This window comes from Musca autumnalis, unplaced genomic scaffold, assembly GCF_047663935.1.
Source record: "Musca autumnalis isolate F117 unplaced genomic scaffold, ASM4766393v1 scaffold_3, whole genome shotgun sequence".
In the NCBI taxonomy this organism is placed as follows: Eukaryota; Metazoa; Arthropoda; class Insecta; order Diptera; family Muscidae; genus Musca; species Musca autumnalis.
This window is the reverse complement of record NW_027411866.1, coordinates 900,437-913,992: the sequence shown is the minus strand read 5'-3', so window position 1 is coordinate 913,992 and position 13,556 is coordinate 900,437. Positions and strand designations below refer to the sequence as shown.

The window sequence follows — 13,556 nt, the reverse complement described above, 5'->3', positions numbered from 1 at the left end:
TTTTTCCGAAATCAAAACATATAGTACGTATTCTGAATTACAACTATTTTACAGAGACAGCAACATTTTATTTTATGTAAATTTTACTACCTAACATTGTTTTATACTATACCCCAAACTTCTTCAAATGCTGAACACAATTTTGAACATGCTATAGCTCCCGAGAGTGGGTAATTACTAATGGAAAATAAGCCTTCGGTATAATCACACTTAAGAACTCCATGAGCAAAAGCCCCTACTACTAGAACAATGGGTTCCTCCTCTTCCCCATCTTCATTCTTCTTAGGCACCAAGTCTCTAACATTTGACACGAGTTTTCCGGAAAACGACATTGCAAACTTCTTGCAACCAACTGGTAAATGGTCGGTTATTGGATTTTTAATAACTTTCATTAGTTTCGTTGATGTATCATTTGCACGAACAGAAAATTTGTGAAGCAACTGTACCATCAGACCAGCAAATCGTTTAAATGTCCTCGGTATTCTCGTCTGCGGATTTATTTCTATAAGAACATTTCGCTCTGTCCTTATGTATACTTGTAGCAGGCCGGCGCGATTCAGTGGGGAATCAAAGAGCATCAAAAGGCATTGATGTGTTATATCAGGCCTGCAAGAACCTGGATCTCGATTGTTTTTCCGCATTATGTTAGCATGGTCGTCGCAGTTTAGAAGTTCAAATGTATTGCCCACCTTGTAGAATTATAAAAACTATAATAAATTCGTTTATACAACACTCCATTCTGCTTACCTTAACAGTCTCCAGTTGGGAACCTTCAAGTACAATAATCAATCTTTTTTCCATAGATCGCACGTGTGAAGTCTTTAAATGTTTCTTGGCCAAATCGAATTCTGGATCATCCTCCTTATGTCCCTGGAATTTTCGTTTATTTCTTATGATTTTGCCTTGGCCACCCATGGCTTTTCTTTTTTATTTTCTTGATTAATTTTTCCTTTCAAACGACTGCTGTTTCTGTCCGAACAAAAACCAAACAAACCAACGTGCGTCAGGGATGGAAAATTAAAAATTTCAAAAAGTACTAAGATGGTACTTTTTTCGGTGAAAAGGTACTTTTTTTAATTTTTTTTAAAGAAAAACTAAAAATTGTTCTTTTTGTTCTTATCCCACGGCAGTGAGTCCTTTCGTACCGGATTGACCCGAAACCATAGTGTTTCGTCCAGCGACTAACCCAGCATTGAACCTATGCTTCTACGTAGGTCGTAGAAGTCATTTTCTTTCAATATAAAATAAATACCAAAATAAGAAAAATATGTGGGCCCAAACATACCGCCCATTTACTCAAAGAGTGACATAACTCAAAAAATGCTTTTTGTGAGTTAGCATGTCGATATCTCTAAAACTTAACGAGTTACAGATTATTTACTAGGAGTTTGGCATAAATCAATCATTTTCGGAGCTTATGAAGCACTAAACACTTCAAATCATGCATGATATTGCCCTGAAATTTAGCACTGATATCTGGCTACCGCTACACAAAAGATGGTCCAATTAGATATTTTATTTTTTGTGTAGTAGTCTTTTTAAGTTGGGATGTCTATTTTCAATCGGCAACTCAAAACGTTTTTCTCGAAACTTGATTTTTGGAAATGTGTCTTTCTTTGAGTAAATGAGCGATATATTGAAAGATAAGTAATCTCAATTTAGCACCTGAACCTATCCCAATCCCTACTCTTAGAGCAGAAGATCTCCTCTTTCAAAATTTTCCAAATTTTTATGGAAATCTTCCATCAAAATGGGGAAAATTGGACATCATTGTAAGGGTAAACATCCAATCTTCCAAAATCAAGTCGTTCTATTAGAAGATACTGGCAACTTCTGGCATCGTTCAAAGCAGAAATCCCTTTGTTTGTAAGGCTGCGCTCCTCATGAATTTAAAGACAAAATATTTTTCCCTATATGCGGAAGACAAATTGTTTCAGAATGAATTTATCCTGATGTTTTTGTTAAAGCGAACGATCTCCTCTGTCAAAACAGGGCCATTTACGTTGCTATATGTGACCTAATGAGTTGAACCATCGTATAAAAATGCAACGTTTCGAGACATTTTTTTTTTTTAATTTTTGTGGGAATTTTCTGTCTAAGCTGTGCGATTCTCTAACTCATTTTCTTGGAAATGAGTATATCGTTGCAAAGATAATTATCTGATCTTTAAAAATCAAGTCACTTCGCAAAGATACACCAGCTACTTCAGGAGTTATGGCCTCAAGAAAATAGCTTAACAAAAATGTATTTTTTTCAAATTTGGACACCTGTCTTCATTAGGCCACATTTAAGAGATGTATATAGCTAAATCAAAACCAGAACCAAAGACATTTCTCAAAGACTAAACATTTCCCGAATTCCATACAACATTTTTTAGTCAATTTTGACACCTAATTATTTTTCAATCTTAATGAAATTCAGAACCAAAACATAATTTGGAAAGAGTGTAGTTAAGGGACACGCCTGGGATCGTTTTCAAATTGTTGGCAAGATGTTGTGGTCCAAAAATCAAAAAAAATAGACGTCAGAATTATTGTGTTTGTGTAAATGGTTAATCTTGGAAGCAAAGTGCGAATTTAGCATTTTTAGTGTGGGACAAGAGTATGTGAAATGGTACTGAATTGACCGCAGGGGTACTTCGGTACTTTTTATACTGAAATGGTACTGAAAAAAGTACTATTGTACTTAATTTTCCATCCCTGACGTGCGTACAGAGATCTAGAAATTAGAACTGGTTCAAATTAAATATTTTATGAAAAGAGCCTATGGACTGGATTACACCATAACACAATTACCAAGGTATACCTATGTATCGCCGAATTTCTACAAACAACAAATTTAAACGTAAACATGGTTTAATAAGAAAGGTTAGCCAAAGCTTTATGTCAATTTAAATTTTTTCATTCGAGTATGCCTAAAACTTCAAAACAATATAAGCAAACTGTGTATGTGTGTGTGGTGTTTGAATAATATGCCAAACAATTTTAAAAACAATCGAATTCAATGATTTTTAAAATCGTTGTTAGACCATTTGTATGGAAGAAATTGGTGAGATTTGCATTGAAACAACCAGTTTATCATATTCACAACTCGATTATGTGGAGAAGACTTAAATCTTCATTAATTTTTCGCGTTTTTTATAAAATGCTCAAAAATGCATTGTAAACAAACCCACTTGTTGCTTTTATTTTGAAGTTTTAGGAATTCAAGAAACACAAGGGTTCTATAGATTTTTTTCATTTAAATCTACCTCTTTACTTATACCATGAACGTAAAAATTAATTAACAAGGCGAAGAAATGAAATTTGCTTTGATATACAAAGTGGATTCTAATATCCAGCAAAAGCGAGCGAATTGAGGGAGCACTTTTGACAGTTGTGTGACTGAGAACATACAAATTCTTGCTGGGAAAATTTATCCACTACGAATTCGTAAGTTAGATCAGTAGTGGGATTCTGTAACTTTTTTTCCTACCGTACCGATATTGATAATTAACGAAAATTTTAGGTTGAATTACCGAAAGTGCTATTCTGTATTTCAATGTTATCGATACAAAAATTTTACCGACGAATATCGGTAGAATGACGGAAATTTAAAGAAGATGCAGGTCATTTCAGAATGAAAAGCGTATACGAAGTATATAAATTATTATAATTTTTAAACGTTTCTTGTTATTTTTAGGAGAAATGGGAAAAATCACACTTCAAACGAAATAATGCTCATTCAAAGTTAACATAATGCAAATTTCTAATGAAATTATTTAAATGACTATTGTATATAAAATGATTATGTTTCAAATTACATGTAGAAAAATTCAACCTACAAATTCAAAATCTTAGTTAAAACTATGAATGTTATTTTCATTATCAAATCCATTGGATATACGTATAAATTCTCATAACCCGGCAAGTTCTAATGTAAAAATGGTGTAATATTCGACAAATTTTTCAAAATTTTTCCGATGTGGAGGGGTGGTATAGATTGAAACGGAACATGTAGAATCCCAACATTTAATATGTATATTTTGAACAGGAATATTTAAATTGTGTATATTGATCTGTTGTTTCAGAATTACGTATTATTAGGGAATATGACGACCATGGTGATATTCTTCTTTCTTTTAATGTTGATGCTAATCGAAACCCCCAATACATTTTTATATGGGTAGCAACTGTTACGGAATATATCCTTAAAACTATTTTGTTCGTACTGAAAATAGTTATTATTTTCTCCGAGGTTTTTCCCGCAATTCTGGAGGTTTCCAAATGACCCCCAATTTCATCCATTATTTTATAAAATGTATCCATTTCCAATTTGTCATAAGCTTCCGATAACTTAGATTGAAAGGATCCTCCATATGTCGCAGAATTTTCTTTTTTATGCGTAAAGAAGTCTAACTCAGCACGGCAGCCTTAATTTACATTAACTGCCTTAATTCAAATTAATTCGTGCATCCACATTCTTAATGCACAAAATCAAAGGAAATTAAAAAAGAATTTAGGTCATAGCCGACCAAGAAGAGCTAGCGCTTAAATTGTTTATGTGTGGGTAAAATTACACTGACAGAACAGAACAGGGTGATGATTTTCATATTGAGTATGAAATGAAAAACACAGGAAAAAAGTTGTCACGGCGTGTTAGCGTTCAGAGCCAAACATAGTGGTGGGTGTGTGGGTTCGAATCGTCGGCTTTCCTTTTTCATTTGCATTATAGATCATAAAAAAGCTCGATTAATAAATTAAACAAGTAAAAAAGCGTTAAGTTCGGCCGGGCCGAACTTTTTATACCCTCCACCGTAAATTATTCTGAACTAAAATGGAATAATTAGTTTTCATTCATGTCCCCAACTTTAAGTGGGTACGTTAAAATGTCAGATAATGTACATAAAATGCTATATCTAACTATGCCTGTTGAAAATTTTTGGTGGGCTAGAAATTGGGAGGTACCGTTATATAGGGGTTATAATAAAACATGGACCTATGTTGACAGTTTTTGATGAGAGCCTTTAATGTCAAATAACTCCTAATTCGGTTAAAAATTGTAGCTAGAATGCTCAAAATACCGAAAATCGGTACATAACGTATAAACTTCAAATGTCATTAACAGCTAGTTCGGAGGCATGTGGGCTATGCGAAAATATTAACTTAAATGAACAATTTTTGTTGCAGAATTTTTGTTTGCTTTTAAATTTCAAATTACAGTTCGTCCAAAAATTAAATCTAAGGTACGGAAAATCGGGAGGTTTGTTTTGGGGCTATACCAAAACATTGACCTACGTTCGGTTAAACATTTTAAGTAAAATCCTCAAAGTACCGAAAATCGGGAAGTATCGTTATCTTGGGGCTATGTTGAAAATTATTGATGCAGATGTGTGGTGACCACTACAACCTTCAAATGTCAAATTACAGTTAGTTCGGTTAAAAATTGTAGCTAAAATTGCCAAATTACTGAAAATTGGGACATGTTGACAATTTTTGATGGAGAGGTGTTGTGACCACTAAGAACTTCATATGTCAAATTACTGCTAGTTCGGTTTAATATTGTAGCTAAAATCATCAAATTACTGAAAATCGGGATGTACCGTTATATGGGGGCCTTATCAATACATCGACCTTTCTTGACAATTTTTGGTGGAGAGGTGTGGTGACCACTAGGAATGTCAAATGTTCAAATTACAGATAATTCGGTTAAAACTTGTAAGTAAAATTCTCAAAATACCGAAAATCGGGAGGTACCGTTATATGGGGCTATACTAAAACATGGACCTATGTTCATAATTTTTTTCGAATATAAGTTTATTGGTCACTAAGAACCCTAAATATCAAATTATAGCTAATTCGGTCTAGAAATGTGACTTAAAACGCCAAAATACCTGAAATCGGGCGGTAACGTTTTATGGGGGCTATTCCAAAACATGGACCTATGTCCACCAGTTATATATGTTTATTGACATTTAGGAACCCTAAATGTCAATTTATAGCTAAATCGGTCTGAAAATGTAGCTAAAAACGACAAAATGCCGTAAATCGGGGGTACCGTTATATGGGGGCTATACCAAAACGTGGACCTATGTCAACAACTTTTGTTATATAAGTTTATTGACACTTAAGAACCCTAAATGTCAAATTATAGCTAAATCCGTCTGAAAATGTAGCTAAAAACGTCAAAATACCGTAAATCGGGGGTACCGTTATATGGGGGCTATACCAAAACGTGGACCTATGTCCACAAGTTTTGTTATATAAGTTTATTGACACTTAAGAACCCTAAATGTCAAATTGTAGCTAAATCGGTCAGAAAATGTAGCTAAAAACGTCAAAATACCGTAAATCGGGGGTACCGTTATATGGGGACTATACCAAAACGTGGACCTATGTCCACAAGTTTTGTTATATAAGTGTTATAAGTGACACTTAAGAACCCTAAATTTCAAATTATAGCTAAATCGGTCTTAAAGTGTAGCTAAAAACGTCAAAATACCGTAAATCGGGGGTACCGTTATATGGGGTCTTTACCAAAACGTGGACCTATGACCATAACTTTTGTTATATAAGTTTATTGACACCTAAGAACCCTAAATGTCAAATTATACCTAAATCGGTCAGAAAATGTTGCTAAAAACGTCAAAACACCGCAAATCGGGGGGTACCGTTATATGGGGGCTATACCAAAACGTGGACCTATGTCCACAAGTTTTGTTATATATGTTAATTGACACTTAAGAACCCTAAATGTCAAATTATAGCCAAATCGGTCTGAAAATGTAGCTAAAACCGTCAAAATACCGTAAATCGGGGGTACCGTTATATGGGGTTATACCAAAACGTGGACCTATGTCCACAACTTTTGTTATATAAGTTTATTGACACTTAAGAACCCTAAATGTCAAATTATAGCTACATCGGTCTGAAAATGTAGCTAAAAACGTCAAAATACCGCAAATCGGGGGGTACCGTTATATGGGGGCTATACCAAAACGTGGACCTATGTCCACAACTTCTAATATATAAGTTTATTATTACTTAAGAACCCTAAATGTCAAATTATAGCTACATCGGTCTGATAATGTAGCTAAAAACGTCAAAATACCGTAAATCGGGGGGTACCGTTATATGGGGGCTATACCAAAACGTGGACCTATGTCCACAACTTTTGTTATATAAGTTTATTGGTACTTAAGAACCCTAAATGTTAAATTATAGCTAAATCGGTCTAAAAATGTAGCTAAAAACGTGAAAATACCGCAAATCGGGAGGTACCGTTATATGGGAGCTATACCAAAACGTGGACCTATGTCCACAAGTTTTGTTATATATGTTTATTGATACTTAAGAACCCTAAATGTCAAATTATAGCCAAATTGGTCTGAAAATGTAGCTAAAAACGTCAAAATACCGTAAATCGGGGGGTACCGTTATATGGGGGCTATACCAAAACGTGGACCGATATAGCCCATCATCGAACTTGACCTGCCTGCAAACAAAAGACGCATTTTCCCAAAATTTCAGCGTCCTATCTCCATTTTTGTGGATGCTAGAGTGATTACCACAGACGGACGGACGGACGGACGGACGGACGTGCTCAGATCGACTTAGAATTTTACCCTGATCAAGAATATATATACTTTATAGGGTCGCAAATGAGTATTTCAATGCGTTACAAACGGAAAAACAAACTTAATATACCCTCCATACTATGGTGGAGGGTATAAAAAAAAAATAATACTAAAAATGATCTTCGCCTAAAAAGGCAAAATTTTCAAATAGAAAAAATATATTGTTGGCGCGCTCGCTTTGTATGACTAAAATTAAAAATAATATACAGTGAATCACAGTCAAAAGTATCCACTTCAGTTTCTTTTATTAAAACTGCGATTGCTAAGAGTTAATTAACGATAGCGATTTCAACTTTAAAATTTCTTCAAATGCATTGAACAAATTGTCTACGGTTCTAATATAAATTAGCATTTGACTTGTGTCCCTTATATCAGTGCTTTCATCAAAGCAAACAGATACATATACCGCATTTCGAATCCTCTCCTTTGTTTATATACATTTTTTATTGTTGCATTGCAGACGAGGCATTCTGCGTCATTAAAAATATTAATACAAAACAAAAAATAATTTTCAAATTCTTCCCTCCACATATTTGCTGTACAACTGCAAAATCTTTTCAGTGTACCCAAAAAAACAAATAAAGCGGCATCAACCTGCTTGCATGACATTCAGTACAAGACTGAAGTAAAAAAATTAAAACATTTGCTCTCTTACTTTGCGTTCGGGTCGCGTGTGTGTGAATTGCCGAAAAACTTCGTAACCATATCAATACCTACGAACGGGTTTGATTTAGGTATGTATTTCAATATGGCAATGCTGTAAAAGAGAGCCCATATTCATGTAGGAGAGAGAGCTCTGAGACACAATTTGCATTGTCTTTTGTCAAATTTCCATGTTTAAGAAAATAAAAAAGGAAAACAAATCAGAAATATTCGCGTTTCTTTCAAATAAGTAGTGGTCTTTCTCGAATAGAAAAGCAGCTAATCGGTTTTCGCGCCTTCTATCAAATCTATTTTAAAAATTTTTATTTTCACAAGCATTTCATTACCCACCATACCAATTCTATCGAAAATAATATCTTCTTCATATGTTCCTTTAGAGTATTGCGACATTTTTTAATATTAAAAAGCCTCAAAAATATAGCGAATAAATTAAATTTATTTTTGTATTATCGTGGTGAAAAAGTCAATGGTAGAAAGTATATTTGTTTCGCATATTTTGGCGAACTTTTGTAAAACTTTATAAAATGGTCTGCTGGTTACAGACCAACAACACAAACAGCTGTTTCATAAATGCAGAAACTATCGTCTGTCTGGGTAAAAAGTTAATTCAAATTAAGGAATTTTTAATGCAAATTAACTCTGCCGTCTGTCTAGGGTATTACCTTTTTATTTGCCATGAAAAATATTCCAAAATCATTTCTTAAAAAATTGATTTTCATAGATTTTTTGTTTAACAGCCAGTTTCTGTATGTCGAAAGAAGAATGTGTGCGAATGAAACACGTCCAAACTCTTGTGTGTTTTTCAATTTTTTTTTTTGTTTTGAAGCAAAAGCAAATGTAAAATTATTTCGAAAACTAAAGTTTGGGCGTGTTTCATTCGCACACATTCTTCTTTCGACATACAGAAACAGGCTGTTAAATATGAAAATTCTTTTATGTCGGTAAACTTAACGACTCCTTTTTTTTCGTCGGTAACTGACCGATGATTTTCGATACTTACCGACATAAAAATCGGTAAAATTTGTATACAGAATAGCACTTACCGACAAATATCGGTAACTATCGACATTTGTCGTTAATTCCATCGGTAGAGAGTAACAGAATCGCACTACAGATTCCCAAAAATACTCCAATTCCCCTTCAAAAATAATTTGCGTCTTGTAAATTACAGCAATGTTCGTTTCTGTAGTTTGTATTTCTTTATTTTTTTAAAACAAATTCTTATAATTTTAGAAACTCTTTCTTGTGTTCAGAAAAAAAGACTGCGACTGTAGGGATCAACAAATTGGTTTGCTTGGCTAGGGATCTTTAAGCGAGTGCTTCTAAAATGTATCGAGCGGAGTGCATTTTTTAAACTCCGTGTGGACTGCATCGAAAGATGTATTGAAATCCTAATGCTAAGTTTACATTTACGAAATCCACTCGATTTCAACTGTCAATTCCATAGCTCAAACGTATGGATTTGACAGTTGAAATCGAGTGGATTTCGTAAATGTAAACCAAGCATAACTCTGCATTGCACTACTTCCAAACTTTTTTGCTGGGAAACTTTAGCAAAATAACAGTTAATGACCAAAACAAAAACATTGGCGCCAATGCATGAAAGTAAAACTAACACCAAAGCAATGAAAAAGTTCTTCAATTCTAAGCAAAATAAATAAAAAAGAATGAATATATTAATGAAATAATCAAAAAATATAGCTGAATTGTAATATTTATAGTATTTTTCCACAAAAATAAGATAAACATTGAGCATCTAACCATTAACAGATGATTAAAAAACAGCTGATCGAACTTGCTAAATGTTGCTGGGAAAAATTCTTTCAGCAACTTTTAGCAATTTCTCAGCAAACAACTGTCAAAATTGTTCTCTCATTTCGCTCTCTTTTACTGAACTTTTGTGTAAAAAGTCAGCATTTAGTAACATTTCGTAATAATTATTACAAATAATCACATAAAAAGACACACCTAAGAGGTAGTTTACACTATCTATCAATGTCATATGACCCAAAAAAAAAACATCCCATATCTACCCACGGAGGCAATGTGGAGAAGTAGTTTTTTTTTACATTTTTGCTGCTGTGGGCGCACAGAGTAAATGGCGTAAGGAAAATCTCCAATATTGCACATATTAGCGAATATATAATGATGAAAAATTTCATGTCATATGACATTTACATATAGTGTAAACTACCCCTAATGAGGAGAAAATGGACGAAAAACAGAAGAAAAAGTCGAACGCTGACAAAACTAAATTAAAAACTGTGAAATAAAAGACGAAAATTGATTTTTTTATGTTTCTTTTTGACATTGCTGCCAGATCTACCATTTTTCCGTTCCTTTACTTTACGTTCCTTTACTTTTCTGGTAAAAATGTTCATGAGAGAGCAATTTTGACACTTTTCTCTTTTACCACTCTTACCATTAAAAAAGTAAAGGAACAAAGCTATTGAAAACAAACCAAACAAGAGTTTGCTGAATAAATTTATTATATCGTCTGCTCCGTCGGAAAAGGTCGTAAGTCCCTCTCAATAAATTTTTCAGGAGGAAGAAAAAACATTCCAGCGCTTTCTGTATCAAAGATTTTATTATGGTGGTAAAGGCAGTATTCTTCGTTAATTTATTCCGCTTCAATACCTGTACTTTGTTTGATAAAGTTCCGACGCGTTTGGGAGATAATTGGATGTCTTTGGACTTACGACCTGTTATGTCGCCCTCCACCTAATAATAACGCAGCGTATAGTACGCATTCATTTAGCCCAAATATCATACGTCAAGCATGATTGTCATTTTGGTCGAACAGCATGGCAACGCTATCATGACAAACCGGCTATGTATACGCATGTGAAGCAACACGAAATAAAATTGCAAGCATTGCAATAGAACGAGTCGCCGCGGTTGGACAAAGAGATAAAGTGTTTGTTAGCGAAATCAAAGAAAATTCTGGAGGATTTACAATTCCTCCGCATAACTGGTGAAACAAAGTTTTTTATATTCTTATTGGGATTTCCAAAGAATAAGGTGAGTGGTGAAACACTGAATTTCCACCCACATTATGTAGGGCAAAACAGTTTATAAATTTTTGTTAAAATTTTTACAGAAATTGCGCGCTGAAATGAATAACTGTACCCTTAGTATCTGCGTCCACGTGTCGGTGTACGGTATTTAACACCACGTGCCCTCATACGCACGATACCGTTGCTTAAATCTGTCATTTCCACGTGTACAGTTCCACCAACAAAACTACGCAATTTGACGCAACGAAATCCCAAAAGAATTAGTACCAGTTTGTTGAACGTTTTTCCTAACAAGCATTCTTTGATGTCCAACAGCTGGATCCCACGCTAACATCTGTGGGTTATAATAAAGGCGTATCAATTAACTCGTTCAGGTTAACACCAAGCAATACCTTGGCAGAAATAGGAAATTAATGACTTTAGGAGATTACGGAGATTTGCAGGTGCAACCCCACCAAGCAGCGACGCCATCAACATCTACGGCTCCGATACACCGCAGCACATGTCGGTCTACATGGTAATTTGATCAGCACCGGCAATAGGGAAGGCACATCATCCATCGAATGTGCAATAACCACAGTTCCTAATTAAACTTTTTGTCACCTCCTGGTCCTAATGACAATCACTTACACATCACCGGGAATGGTCAACTATCATCTATCATCAACATCTTGTCGCAAGCAACCACGTGTATATACCACCTACGTCATTGAAAAAAAAAAGTTTGTTTGGAAGTCATTGCCTTCGAGGTCCACAAGCCCAAACCATAACCGACACGACGGCGACACCAGTCTACGTCCATGGCGAACCGCTTTTGAATTGTGGAGCACTTGGTTTTTTTGCAAACATCTTTTCCATGACACCAATGACGAATGTCCAAGTCTTCCTAAAGTCATCTACACCTAATTACATCGGAACTAACAACATCAAGTAGTTCGCCTCTAAGAACACACATAATAATATTATATTCTACATGGACATCATCACAGACAAATTCAATATTGGATACCTTTTCACCAGCACCGATACACCACCATAGCCACATTCAGTTTTGAACACTTTTTTTACCAGCACCCATACACCACCATAGCCACATTCAGTTTGGATACTTTTCACCAACAGTCATACATCACCAGAAGCCACCCACCTTTTCCAGACCTCACCATAGACAAGCCATTAAAGCACACATCACCACATATATCATCCCGTATTCATCAAAATCCATCAACATTCTAAATTGACAGACGACTACTGTTTGAGGATCAATCCGAGATAAGTACCTTATAAGATTAAGCGTAAGTCCAAATCATAGAGAATTGAAGGACATTGTTGTTAGTGATCATTGTAATTTGCAAATGATTAACTGCATAAAGTCCTAAATTTGAAGTTTATTAGCGGAATTATTTAGATATTTTAATATTATTATCATCTCGTGATTATATACCCAGTATTATTATACAGTAAAATTATAGGCCACACCGAGGCATAATTTATAGAAGTTAAAAGTGATTATTCAATATTTCTTTGACATTTTATTTTCAATAACAATAATGTTGTTTTTGTAAAATCGTTCGTTGTTGTAATTCATGCAACTACCTTCTATAAATTCGCCTTGGGCCACATTTATAAAAGTGTTAATATTTGCCATATAATATGCTGTTTATATTAGAGCTTTTTGCAGGGTTAACCTTCTTTATGAGGATTTGTTTGAAATATAAGCAATGGAATTGACATTTAAAACCCAGTCGGTTTGTTAAATCCGGTTATATATAAACGGGGTATTATAGTGATTGTTTTTTTTACAAGAGTATATATACATACATCAATTTCAAGGCGAACTCAATTGTATCAGACATAAACTGTGGTTTTGATGTTCATTGAATTAGTTCACGCTACGCCGAAGCATACTTTTAGGCATACCCGAATTTACCCAAACTATGAATTTATAATTGTTGTTAGCATTTAGTGATATGGTTTTCCCATTTGTTTTTTTTGAACATTGACTATACAGTACCCGTCTTATACTAGTCGAGCTCGAGTAGGTAGGGTGATTTCGATATAGACAAATTGCACAATAGATGGGAGCATCATCGTAAAACTATAGTTCATATATTTTTTTTTTGCCTTAGTATAACACATAATAAATTATACCATAATATCGTTAATTATAAGTCCTATTATATCAATAAGCATTTGAATAAGCTTATTAACCCATTGTTTATAAACCACTTATAGAATAAAACCATAGGTATGAAATGAAA

At 34.3% G+C, this 13,556-nt stretch overlaps 1 protein-coding gene and 1 long non-coding RNA gene across 2 annotated transcripts; one reads left to right on the top strand and one right to left on the bottom strand.

Annotated features, from left to right (window-relative positions):
- Window positions 1-28: 28 nt before the first annotated feature.
- LOC141397652 (ribosomal RNA small subunit methyltransferase NEP1) lies at window positions 29-1,004 on the bottom strand. The gene is made up of 2 exons (XM_073974224.1): window positions 748-1,004; window positions 29-689 (listed from the first exon to the last, which is right to left on the bottom strand). The coding sequence occupies exons 1-2, from the start codon at window positions 913-915 to the stop codon at window positions 102-104; spliced, it is 756 nt and encodes a 251-aa protein (XP_073830325.1). The 5' UTR covers window positions 916-1,004; the 3' UTR covers window positions 29-101.
- A 10,094-nt stretch (window positions 1,005-11,098) lies between these two features.
- On the top strand, window positions 11,099-13,556 carry LOC141397364 (uncharacterized). Its single transcript, XR_012411382.1, has 2 exons — window positions 11,099-11,299; window positions 11,379-13,556. It is a non-coding gene; the product is annotated as an uncharacterized lncRNA (long non-coding RNA).